Here is a 12,990-nt window from a genome sequence, read left to right on the forward strand (position 1 = left end):
CCGCCGCTCGGAGTCCTCCTGCGCCTGTGGGGACAGAGTGAGCCAGGACCCCAGTGCCCTCGGCCTGCCCTGCAAGCCTGGGCCCCCCCGCCGCTCGGAGTCCTCCTGCGCCTGTGGGGACAGAGTGAGCCAGGACCCCAGTGCCCTCTGCCTGCCCTGCAAGCCTGGGCCCCCAGCTGCTCGGAGTCCTCCTGCGCCTGTGGGGACAGAGTGAGCCAGGACCCCAGTGCCCTCGGCCTGCCCTGCAAGCCTGGGCCCCCCAGCCGCTCGGAGTCCTCCTGCGCCTGTGGGGACAGAGTGAGCCAGGACCCCAGTGCCCTCGGCCTGCCCTGCAAGCCTGGGCCCCCCCGCCGCTCGGAGTCCTCCTGCGCCTGTGGGGACAGAGTGAGCTAGGACCCCAGTGCCCTCTGCCTGCCCTGCAAGCCTGGGCCCCCCCGCCGCTCGGAGTCCTCCTGCGCCTGTGGGGACAGAGTGAGCCAGGACCCCAGTGCCCTCGGCCTGCCCTGCAAGCCTGGGCCCCCCCGCCGCTCGGAGTCCTCCTGCGCCTGTGGGGACAGAGTGAGCTAGGACCCCAGTGCCCTCGGCCTGCCCTGCAAGACTGGGCCCCCCAGCCGAACGGAGTCCTCCTGCGCCTGTGGGGACAGAGTGAGCCAGGACCCCAGTGCCCTCGGCCTACCCTGCAAGCCTGGGCCCCCCAGCCGCTCGGAGTCCTCCTGCGCCTGTGGGGACAGTGTGAGCCAGGACCCCAGTGCCCTCTGCCTGCCCTGCAAGCCTGGGCCCCCCAGCCGCTCGGAGTCCTCCTGTGCCTGTGGGGACAGAGTGAGCCAGGACCCCAGTGCCCTCGGCCTACCCTGCAAGCCTGGGCCCCCCAGCCGCTCGGAGTCCTCCTGCGCCTGTGGGGACAGAGTGAGCCAGGACCCCAGTGCCCTCGGCCTGCCCTGCAAGCCTGGGCCCCCCCGCCGCTCGGAGTCCTCCTGCGCCTGTGGGGACAGAGTGAGCCAGGACCCCAGTGCCCTCTGCCTGTCCTGCAAGCCTGGGCCCCCCAGCCGCTCGGAGTCCTCCTGCGCCTGTGGGGACAGTGTGAGCCAGGACCCCAGTGCCCTCTGCCTGCCCTGCAAGCCTGGGCCCCCCTGCCGCTCGGAGTCCTCCTGCGCCTGTGGGGACAGAGTGAGCTAGGACCCCAGTGCCCTCGGCCTGCCCTGCAAGACTGGGCCCCCCAGCCGAACGGAGTCCTCCTGCGCCTGTGGGGACAGAGTGAGCCAGGACCCCAGTGCCCTCGGCCTACCCTGCAAGCCTGGGCCCCCCAGCCGCTCGGAGTCCTCCTGCGCCTGTGGGGACAGAGTGAGCCAGGACCCCAGTGCCCTCTGCCTGCCCTGCAAGCCTGGGCCCCCCAGCCGCTCGGAGTCCTCCTGTGCCTGTGGGGACAGAGTGAGCCAGGACCCCAGTGCCCTCGGCCTACCCTGCAAGCCTGGGCCCCCCAGCCGCTCGGAGTCCTCCTGCGCCTGTGGGGACAGAGTGAGCCAGGACCCCAGTGCCCTCTGCCTGCCCTGCAAGCCTGGGCCCCCCAGCCGCTCGGAGTCCTCCTGCGCCTGTGGGGACAGTGTGAGCCAGGACCCCAGTGCCCTCTGCCTGCCCTGCAAGCCTGGGCCCCCCCGCCGAACGGAGTCCTCCTGCGCCTGTGGGGACAGAGTGAGCCAGGACCCCAGTGCCCTCGGCCTACCCTGCAAGCCTGGGCCCCCCAGCCGCTCGGAGTCCTCCTGCGCCTGTGGGGACAGTGTGAGCCAGGACCCCAGTGCCCTCTGCCTGCCCTGCAAGCCTGGGCCCCCCAGCCGCTCGGAGTCCTCCTATGCCTGTGGGGACAGAGTGAGCCAGGACCCCAGTGCCCTCGGCCTACCCTGCAAGCCTGGGCCCCCCAGCCGCTCGGAGTCCTCCTGTGCCTGTGGGGACAGAGTGAGCCAGGACCCCAGTGCCCTCGGCCTGCCCTGCAAGCCTGGGCCCCCCAGCCGAACAGAGTCCTCCTGTGCCTGTGGGGACAGAGTGAGCCAGGACCCCAGTGCCCTCTGCCTGCCCTGCAAGCCTGGGCCCCCCAGCCGCTCGGAGTCCTCCTGCGCCTGTGGGGACAGTGTGAGCCAGGACCCCAGTGCCCTCTGCCTGCCCTGCAAGCCTGGGCCCCCCAGCCGCTCGGAGTCCTCCTGTGCCTGTGGGGACAGAGTGAGCCAGGACCCCAGTGCCCTCTGCCTGCCCTGCAAGCCTGGGCCCCCCAGCCGCTCGGAGTCCTCCTGCGCCTGTGGGGACAGAGTGAGCTAGGACCCCAGTGCCCTCTGCCTGCCCTGCAAGCCTGGGCCCCCCAGCCGCTCGGAGTCCTCCTGTGGCATCCGAGTGGCCAGGCACGGTCAGTCCAAAGGCCCATCAGTCCAGCGTCCTGCTGTCCAAAGCAGCCGGCGCCCAGTGCCCCAGAGGGAGGGCACAGAGCAGGCGATCACGCCTTGTCCGTCCCAGCATCTGGCATACAGGGGACACCCACACGCAGGGCTGCCCCGGCCCGGCCCGGAAGCAGAGCGCGAGCGGAGCCAGGCAGCACTGAGCTGTTACCCCTGCTCTCCTTGGCACCCCGGGGAATCGGAGCCGCGCTCTGGCCCTGGCCTTCTGTCGCTCGCGCCAGCTGGCGAAAGCAGCAGCTCCCCAGCCGCGCGAGCCACGGCCGAGGTGCTCACTTGTGGAAGAGCAAGTGTCGCACTCGGCTGCGAGCGAGGAGCAAGCTCGGCTCTGCGTCCTGCAGCTCCACCAGGCCTCCCCCTGGCCAGGAGCCCCTAGACCCTTCCTGCCACCTGACTTCAGCCTGCGGCCTCTGAGCCTCATGGCTCCTTCCGGACCTCTCTTGTGTGTCCCCTTATTCTCTCACAGGCCGACCGGCCCCAGCTGCAAGTGCTCCTCGCACAGGCGCCATGCACACCCAGACCCCTTTCTGTGCCATTCTGGCCGGAGATGGGTGCCCAGCCTGCTGCAGGGTTCGAGGGAGGGACACGCCAGGAATGAGTTCAGAGACAAGATGGGATTTTCCGTCCCATCCTCTGACCCTCCCTAGCGATTGCCAGCACAGCTGCCCAGTCTGGCTGTGGCTGCCCCCACACGCTGCTCCGCAGCGACCCCCAATCTCTCCCTGAGCGACACCAGCTACTGACCACATAGGACCTTCGGCCCTCCCACTCTGCACAGCGTCTTGCTGGATCTGGGGAGTGAGGGACCCACATCCACCTTCTCTTGGGATGAAGACATTGCTTATGTGAGTAATCCTGTGCCCACAATTCTTAGCAGCTAGTTTCTAGATTGCTCCCCCCATGCGTTCCTGGCTCCTGGCCCCACTCCTTGCCTGTGCTGCTGCCTCTGCGTGCCACGGAGCAGCCTCTGTCCACGAAGACCTTGGGCCCCCTGCAGACAGGGGCTGCTACCGTCCCACGTTGCTGCCTCTGCGTGCCACAGAGCAGCCTCTGTCCACAAAGACCTTGGGCCCCCTGCAGACCGGGGCTGCTACCATTCCACGTTGCTGCCTCTGCGTGCCACGGAGCAGCCTCTGTCCACAAAGACCTTGGGCCCCCTGCAGACCGGGGCTGCTACCATCCCACGTTGCTGCCTCTGCGTGCCACGGAGCAGCCTCTGTCCACAAAGACCTTGGGCCCCCTGCAGACCGGGGCTGCTACCATCCCACGTTGCTGCCTCTGCGTGCCACGGAGCAGCCTCTGTCCACGAAGACCTTGGGCCCCCTGCAGACCGGGGCTGCTACCATCCCACGTTGCTGCCTCTGCGTGCCACGGAGCAGCCTCTGTCCACAAAGACCTTGGGCCCCCTGCAGACCGGGGCTGCTACCATCCCACGTTGCTGCCTCTGCGTGCCACGGAGCAGCCTCTGTCCACAAAGACCTTGGCCCCCTACAGACAGGCGCTGCTACCGTCCCACGTTGCTGCCTCTGCGTGCCACAGAGCAGCCTCTATCCACAAAGACCTTGGCCCCCTACAGACAGGGGCTGCTACCGTCCCACGTTGCTGCCTCTGCGTGCCACGGAGCAGCCTCTGTCCACAAAGACCTTGGCCCCCTACAGACAGGGGCTGCTACCGTCCCACGTTGCTGCCTCTGCGTGCCACAGAGCAGCCTCTATCCACAAAGACCTTGGCCCCCTACAGACAGGGGCTGCTACCGTCCCACGTTGCTGCCTCTGCGTGCCACGGAGCAACCTCTATCCACAAAGACCTTGGGCCCCGTGCAGACCGGGGCTGCTACCGTCCCACGTTGCTGCCTCTGCGTGCCACGGAGCAACCTCTATCCACAAAGACCTTGGGCCCCGTGCAGACCGGGGCTGCTACCGTCCCACGTTGCTGCCTCTGCGTGCCACGGAGCAGCCTCTGTCCACGAAGACCTTGGGCCCCCTGCAGACCGGGGCTGCTACCGTCCCACGTTGCTGCCTCTGCGTGCCACAGAGCAGCCTCTGTCCACGAAGACCTTGGGCCCCCTGCAGACCGGGGCTGCTACCGTCCCACGTTGCTGCCTCTGCGTGCCACGGAGCAGCCTCTGTCCACAAAGACCTTGGGCCCCCTGCAGACCGGGGCTGCTACCATCCCACGTTGCTGCCTCTGCGTGCCACGGAGCAGCCTCTGTCCACAAAGACCTTGGCCCCTGTGACGGCGCGTTGGGGGTTCCCCGTCTCCTGCACCCCGAAATGGCACAAACAGACTGCACCAGCCAGTGGAATTGAGGGTGGTTTATTGCTCCTCCAGCACAGCGCAGCACAGATGTAATCTGGTCACAGGAACTGGGCTAGGATGCCTCAGGCCCCCTTGGTGATGGGGGAGACTGGGCCCCTAAACTCCAGCCCCTTCTCCTAGGCTCTCCTCCATGCCCTCCGACAGCCAGCAACCAACTCCCCCACTTCCAGCCCTGCCCCCCAGCCAAGGCAGCATCCACCTTCCTTTGTTCCTCTCCATGGGGGGTGTCTGGCCACTGGTTTGCATAGTGACTCATCCTGTTTTGCTGGGTCGTGGTACCCACGGCAGCCAGTGGGGGTTCCCCCAGAGCCAGCAGCATAGAAACCAGCCAGGTACCCCCACTACGTCACAGTTCTCCCCCCTCCGAGAGCGAACTGAGCAGGGTCACTCCGCTCGTGACCTAGGGAAGTTCGGGTCCTCTGCGTGGGAACCCGCCCCGGGGGCATGGGTGCTCCCCTTGACTCAGGCCGGCCGTGGCAAGGCCCCACATGAGCTGGCTTCCCTCTGTCCACTCGCCGCCCCGCTCCAGGGCGACTGGCGCAGGCCTGTCCTCGGGGGTCACACCCACCCTTCCGCTGGCCTTGACCTCTGGCCAGGGTCTCTCGGGCCGGGGCCATGAGCCCAGTGAGCCTTCTCTGGACAACCAGGGCGGCTTCCACCCCCGAAGCTCCATCCAGGGAGGTCTTCCCCTCCCATAACTCTCTCAGCAAGCCCAGAGGGTCTATCTGGGGTAGAGACCCCCAAGCCGCTTTCCTCCTGTCTTGGGCCTTCCCGCCCCTCTGGCAGGAGTCACAGGACCGGCAGTACCGCTGCACGGCTGTAAAGATTCCCGGCCAATAGAAGTGCTGGAGCAGCTTCAGCCGGGTGCTCCGGATCCCCCGGTGGCCCCCAACGGGGACATCGTGGGCCAAATACAGCAGCTTGAGGCGATACTTTCGGGGGACGACCAGCTGCCGCTGGACACCCCATGCCCTCGCCTTCCTGGGGGGGAGCCACTCACGGAACAGGAGCCCACGCTCCCGCAGGAATCTCTCCTGGCCACCTCTCCCCCGGGGCTGAGCTGCCCGGAGGCCAGCCTGGTCCCTCAGCCTCTGCAAGGAGGGGTCTGCCTGCACCTCAGCCTGGAATTCAGCTGCTGAGGCAGGGATCGGGACCTGTTCCCCACCTTTGCCTAGGTCCGGAGTCCCAGCCTGGCTGGACCCCGTGTTCACTGGGATGGGACCCTGAGGACGCTGCCCGGAGTCCTTCCCTGGAGCCAGGTGGCCAGCCCCCCGGTGGCTCTGGCTCCGGGTAGTGACTAGAGCCCGCTGGGATTCATGGGGCCACTCCTCTAGGTCATTCCCCATCAGCACCTCGGTGGGCAAGTGCGGGTGCACCCCCACTTCCTTGAGGCCTTCCTTCGCCCCCCATTTCAGATGCACCCTGGCTACAGGCACCTTAAACGGGGACCCGTCTATGCCCTTCAGGGTCAGCTGGGTGTGGGGTAGCATCCGCTCCGGGGCCACTATGTCGGATCGGGCCAGAGTCACCTCCGCCCCCGTGTCCCAGAAGCCCGTCACCTTCCTACCATCCACCTCCAGGGGTATGAGGCACTCGCTCCGCAGGGGCCGTCCTGCCCCCACCCGGTACACGGAGAAATCCGCCTCCTGAGAATCAGACCTCCCAGGGGAGGTGCACTGAGCATCCTTCCCCTCTCTCTGAGCTGAGGTTTGCCTGCCAGCCCCTGCCTCTGGGGCAGCCTGCCCTTCCTCCCGCCCCAGCCAGTTAACCCTGGATAGTCCCCGGTCCTGGGACCTGGTGCACTGAGCCCTCTTGTGGCCTTTTTGCCCACAGCAATGGCAAGTTAGGCTTTGGGCTGTCTCTGTCCAGGCCCTGGCTGGTTCTCCGGGGCGCAGACGACCTGTTCCTTGGTCTCGCCCCGTAGTTGACTCCCTCCGTCGCTCAGCCGAGATCCGGTCTCTGCGCGGTTCCCTCTCTCTCCGGGACTCCCGTTCACACCCGGACCGGCTCTCCGTGAACTCATCCGCCAGTCTCCCGGCCTCCTGGGGGTTCTCTGGTCTCCGGTCCTTGAGCCACAGCCTCAGTTTGGGTGGGCACGCTTCATAGAACTGCTCCATCATGACCAGCTTGAGCAGCTCCTCTGCGGTCTGGGCTCCGACTCCAGACACCCACTTGCGGCAGTATTGCGCCAGGCGGGAGGCCAGGTCCACATAGGTCTCCCGTGGCCCTTTCTGTACCCCCCGGAACTTCTTCCTGTACATCTCGGGGGTCAGCCCGAACTTGTGCAGCAGGGCCTCCTTGACTCGGTTGTAATCCCCTGGCTGTAGGTCCTCCAGCTGACTGAGCACTCCGGCCGCCTCCTGGTTCAGTGCGGGGATGAGCTCCTGCAGCCAGTCAGCTGGGGGAACCCGTTGCAGTCCACAGGCCCTCTCAAAGGAGCTGAGGAACCCGTCTATGTCGCCCATGTCCTTCAATTGGGCCACCATGAGCCTCTCCAAGCATCTGGCAGTCCTGGGACCCTGGGGCCCATCCGCACTTGGCGCAGCCGGTGCCCCGCCGGTTCTCCGCTCTGCCATGGCCAGCTCATGCTGTCGCTGCCTCTCTCGATCTTGGCGATCCCTTTCTCGGTCCTCTACTTCCAATTCCTTGATCCGCAGCTGGATCTCCAGCCGCCGCAGCTCCGCTGGGCTGGCCCCTGCCCTAAATGGGCTATGGCTTGCAGGCCTCCCGGGAGACGCTGTCTCATCTCTCCGGTGGGTTCCAGCGCTCCTCCCCCTCTCTGAGCCTGACACACTCTCAGGGGGGGTCTGGCTGCTTCCCCTGGGGACAAGATCCTGGCCCTGTGGCTGGTCATTCTCTTCCAGCTGGGCAATCAGCTGGGCCTTGGTTGCTTTCCGCACAGGCAAGCCCCTCTCTCTGCACAGCCCCACCAGCTCTGCCTTCAAGAGTCGGGCGTAGGCCATCTGCCCGCTGGGCCCCTTGGTGCAGACTCACCAGTCTAGTGCTGCAGCGCCCCACGATTCCCAGGAACCGCTTCGCTCTGTCTCCAGCACGCCTGGCTCCAGGGCTCTTGCTTCTACTGCGCCTTGTCGCTCGCCGCTGGAAGCTCCATCCACGGGGTGCAGTGCATCCCGCTCCTGACACCAGTGTGACGGCGCGTTGGGGGTTCCCCGTCTCCTGCACCCCGAAATGGCACAAACAGACTGCACCAGCCAGTGGAATTGAGGGTGGTTTATTGCTCCTCCAGCACAGCGCAGCACAGATGTAATCTGGTCACAGGAACTGGGCTAGGATGCCTCAGGCCCCCTTGGTGATGGGGGAGACTGGGCCCCTAAACTCCAGCCCCTTCTCCTAGGCTCTCCTCCATGCCCTCCGACAGCCAGCAACCAACTCCCCCACTTCCAGCCCTGCCCCCCAGCCAAGGCAGCATCCACCTTCCTTTGTTCCTCTCCATGGGGGGTGTCTGGCCACTGGTTTGCATAGTGACTCATCCTGTTTTGCTGGGTCGTGGTACCCACGGCAGCCAGTGGGGGTTCCCCCAGAGCCAGCAGCATAGAAACCAGCCAGGTACCCCCACTACGTCACAGCCCCCTACAGACAGGGGCTGCTACCGTCCCACGTTGCTGCCTCTGCATGCCACAGAGCAGCCTCTATCCACAAAGACCTTGGCCCCCTACAGACAGGGGCTGCTACCGTCCCACGTTGCTGCCTCTGCATGCCACGGAGCAGCCTCTGTCCACGAAGACCTTGGGCCCCCTACAGACAGGGGCTGCTACCGTCCCACGTTGCTGCCTCTGCGTGCCACGGAGCAGCCTCTGTCCACAAAGACCTTGGCCCCCTACAGACAGGGGCTGCTACCGTCCCACGTTGCTGCCTCTGCGTGCCACAGAGCAGCCTCTATCCACAAAGACCTTGGCCCCCTACAGACAGGGGCTGCTACCGTCCCACGTTGCTGCCTCTGCGTGCCACGGAGCAACCTCTATCCACAAAGACCTTGGGCCCCGTGCAGACCGGGGCTGCTACCGTCCCACGTTGCTGCCTCTGCGTGCCACGGAGCAACCTCTATCCACAAAGACCTTGGGCCCCGTGCAGACCGGGGCTGCTACCGTCCCACGTTGCTGCCTCTGCGTGCCACAGAGCAGCCTCTATCCACAAAGACCTTGGGCCCCGTGCAGACAGGGGCTGCTACCGTCCCACGTTGCTGCCTCTGCGTGCCACGGAGCAGCCTCTGTCCACAAAGACCTTGGGCCCCGTGCAGACAGGGGCTGCTACCGTCCCACGTTGCTGCCTCTGCATGCCACGGAGCAGCCTCTGTCCACAAAGACCTTGGGCCCCCTGCAGACCGGGGCTGCTACCGTCCCACGTTGCTGCCTCTGCGTGCCACGGAGCAGCCTCTGTCCACAAAGACCTTGGGCCCCCTGCAGACCGGGGCTGCTACCGTCCCACGTTGCTGCCTCTGCGTGCTGATCATTTAAAACTCAGACGAACAGGCTGAGACTTAGTTTAAAATGCAGAGCATGCGGGGGCGTGGGGTTGTGGTTAACGGACCATTAACTGATAAGCAATCGCTCATCGGTTAACTGACTAGCCCCTAACATCCCCACTTTCTCCAGCCCCGACCCATCTCCCACCCCCAAGTTCCCTGGGCCTGAGGAGCACCCCTCCCCGCCTCACCTTCTCCATCTGCCGCTCCAGCGAGTCCAGGTGGCTTCCCTGCGGCCGGTGCTGCTGCAGGTGGCTCGGCTCCCGGCCCCCTCGGGACTGCTCCTGCTGCAGGATCACAAGGCGCGCCTCATAGGTGCTGATGGTCTCTGGGGAAGCAGCAGAGGGCCCCATGAAGGTACACGGCTCAGCAGGGCCCCCCAGCGGATGCCCCGCACACTGGGGAGTGAGGGCCCATCCCCAGGCTGGAGCTGCACAGACACAGATGCGTGGGCATGTGCACCTTTCTCTCACACCGACTTGTCTAACATCCCCCTGCTGAAGGGCATGGAGGCAGGAGTGTGGGGTGGTACATGCGGGGTCTGCATCGGGCTGGTGGCAGATGGGGAGGGATGGGGATGGGGGCCGTGTGCGTGACAACAGGGTGATCACAGAAGGAGAATGGGGGTAGCGTGTTGAGAGAGCAGGGGTGGAGGTACCGGCCTATAGGAGCCATGGAAGGCGATGGGCATGTGCAGATGGTAGTGGGAGTGTGGGGTATGGATGGGGCTGTGATGCGTGCACAGAGCCTGTGGGCGCAGGAGGGCAGGAGGCATGGTGGGGCTGCGATGCGTGCACAGAGCCTGTGGGCGCAGGAGGGCAGGAGGCATGGTGGGGCTGTGATGCGTGCACAGAGCCTGTGGGCGAAGGAGGGCAGGAGGCATGGTGGGGCTGCGATGCGTGCACAGAGCCTGTGGGCGCAGGAGGGCAGGAGGCATGGTGGGGCTGCGATGCGTGCACAGAGCCTGTGGGCGCAGGAGGTCAGGAGGCATGGTGGGGCTGCGATGCGTGCACAGGAGGCATGGTGGGGCTGTGATGCGTGCACAGAGCCTGTGGGCGCAGGAGGGCAGGAGGCATGGTGGGGCTGCGATGCGTGCACAGAGCCTGTGGGCGCAGGAGGGCAGGAGGCATGGTGGGGCTGCGATGCGTGCACAGAGCCTGTGGGCGCAGGAGGGCAGGAGGCATGGTGGGGCTGCGATGCGTGCACAGAGCCTGTGGGCGCAGGAGGGCAGGAGGCATGGTGGGGCTGCGATGCGTGCACAGAGCCTGTGGGCGCAGGAGGGCAGGAGGCATGGTGGGGCTGTGATGCGTGCACAGAGCCTGTGGGCGCAGGAGGGCAGGAGGCATGGTGGGGCGGGGGGCGGGCAGGCAAGTGGGGGTCTCACCTTTGAGGATGGCCTGCAGAGATGCCACCTCCTCCTGGCACTGGCGCTGCACGGCAGCCACCGCCTCCTGCTTCGTGCTCTCGCTGACCGTGGCCACAGCTCGCACGGTCTCCACCTCGGCCAGCGCGGCTGCCAGCTGCGCCCGCAGCATCTCCTCGGGGTCCGGTTCTGGATCCAGGCCGGCTGCCTGCAACGCCACGCCTGGCTCCTGGGGGGCTGCGACCTCTCCGCCCAGCCCCTCCACCCCACACAGCTCTGGGGGCAGAGATGGGGGTCACAGACCCAACGTGTCGGTTGACATGACCCGACCCCTGCCCATCCCAGAACACTGTGCCCGGTCTCCAGGGGTCAAACCCCACGGCCCCTCAGGGGAGTCACCCCCCCCGCCCTCAGGGATCGCAACCCGCCCCCCAACCCAGGGCCCCCCCACACCCCACCAGGGGAGTCACCCCCCACCCCCAGGGATGGCAACCCGCCCCCCAACCCAGGGCCCCCCCGCACCCCACCAGGGGAGTCACCCCCCACCCCCAGGGATGGCAACCCACCCCCCAACCCAAGGCCCCCCCGCACCCCACCAGGGGAGTCACCCCCCACCCCCAGGGATGGCAACCCGCCCCCCAACCCAGGGCCCCCCCGCACCCCACCAGGGGAGTCACCCCCCACCCCCAGGGATGGCAACCCGCCCCCCAACCCAGGGGAACCCCCCGCACCCCACCAGGGGAGTCACCCCCCACCCCCAGGGATGGCAACCCGCCCCCCAACCCAGGGCCCCCCCGCACCCCACCAGGGGAGTCACCCCCCACCCCCAGGGATGGCAACCCGCCCCCCAACCCAGGGCCCCCCCGCACCCCACCAGGGGAGTCACCCCCCACCCCCAGGGATGGCAACCCGCCCCCCAACCCAGGGCCCCCCCGCACCCCACCAGGGGAGTCACCCCCCACCCCCAGGGATGGCAACCCACCCCCCAACCCAGGGCCCCCCCGCATCCCACCAGGGGAGTCACCCCTCACCCCCTGGGATGGCAACCCACCCCCCAACCCAGGGCCCCCCCGCACCCCACCAGGGGAGTCACCCCCCACCCCCAGGGATGGCAACCCGACCCCCAACCCAGGGCCCCCCCCGCACCCCACCAGGGGAGTCACCCCCCACCCCCAGGGATGGTAACCCGCCCCCCAACCCAGGGCCCCCCCGCACCCCACCAGGGGAGTCACCCCCCACCCCCAGGGATCGCAACCCGACCCCCAACCCAGGGCCCCCCCGCACCCCACCAGGGGAGTCACCCCCCACCCCCAGGGATGGCAACCCGACCCCCAACCCAGGGCCCCCCCCGCACCCCACCAGGGGAGTCACCCCCCACCCCCAGGGATGGCAACCCGCCCCCCAACCCAGGGCCCCCCCGCACCCCACCAGGGGAGTCACCCCCCACCCCCAGGGATGGCAACCCGCCCCCCAACCCAGGGCCCCCCCGCACCCCACCAGGGGAGTCACCCCCCACCCCCAGGGATGGCAACCCGCCCCCCAACCCAGGGCCCCCCCGCACCCCACCAGGGGAGTCACCCCCCACCCCCAGGGATGGCAACCCGCCCCCCAACCCAGGGCCCCCCCGCACCCCACCAGGGGAGTCACCCCCCACCCCCAGGGATGGCAACCCGCCCCCCAACCCAGGGCCCCCCCGCACCCCACCAGGGGAGTCACCCCCCACCCCCAGGGATGGCAACCCACCCCCCAACCCAAGGCCCCCCCGCACCCCACCAGGGGAGTCACCCCCCACCCCCAGGGATGGCAACCCGCCCCCCAACCCAGGGCCCCCCCGCACCCCACCAGGGGAGTCACCCCTCACCCCCTGGGATGGCAACCCGCCCCCCAACCCAGGGCCCCCCCGCACCCCACCAGGGGAGTCACCCCTCACCCCCTGGGATGGCAACCCACCCCCCAACCCAGGGCCCCCCCGCACCCCACCAGGGGAGTCACCCCCCACCCCCAGGGATGGCAACCCGCCCCCCAACCCAGGGCCCCCCCGCACCCCACCAGGGGAGTCACCCCCCACCCCCAGGGATGGCAACCCGACCCCCAACCCAGGGCCCCCCCCAGGGATCGCACCCTCCATGCCCGGCTCCCCCGCTGCAGGCTCCGCACTTCCGGGTTCAGGACGAGCTGGGGGCGGTGCTACCGGGCAGAGCCGGAAACTGCCGAACGGAGTCGAGAGCCCGAGCCTGGCGCGAGAGCCCCCGGCAACCACGTCCCTAGCAACCGCCCCTCCCTGGCAACCACGTCCCGAGCAACCACCTCCCTAGCAACCGCCGCTCCCTGGCAACCACGTCCCGAGCAACCGCCCCTCCCTGGCAACCACGTCACGAGCAACCACC

At 67.9% G+C, this 12,990-nt stretch overlaps 1 protein-coding gene across 5 annotated transcripts in view; it reads right to left on the reverse strand.

Moving 5' to 3' along the window:
• Positions 1-12,882, reverse strand: part of RABEP2 (rabaptin, RAB GTPase binding effector protein 2) — a 42,617-nt gene extending 29,735 nt beyond the window's left edge. For 3 of the 5 annotated variants that reach the window (XM_075917744.1, XM_075917742.1, XM_075917741.1), the window contains exons 1-3: positions 12,725-12,882; positions 10,625-10,879; positions 9,432-9,670 (exon numbers count right to left, since the gene is read on the reverse strand). In XM_075917744.1, coding sequence (XP_075773859.1) covers positions 9,432-9,670; positions 10,625-10,879; positions 12,725-12,731 — 501 coding nt within the window. In that variant the 5' untranslated portion in view covers positions 12,732-12,882. The remainder of the gene's footprint in view (positions 1-9,431; positions 9,671-10,624; positions 10,880-12,724) is intronic. The other 2 variants (XM_075917745.1, XM_075917743.1) reach the window with 1 other exon arrangement.
• Positions 12,883-12,990: the final 108 nt, after the last annotated feature.

The sequence above is a fragment of the Pelodiscus sinensis genome, unplaced genomic scaffold (assembly GCF_049634645.1).
Source record: "Pelodiscus sinensis isolate JC-2024 unplaced genomic scaffold, ASM4963464v1 ctg139, whole genome shotgun sequence".
Taxonomy (NCBI): domain Eukaryota; kingdom Metazoa; phylum Chordata; order Testudines; family Trionychidae; genus Pelodiscus; species Pelodiscus sinensis.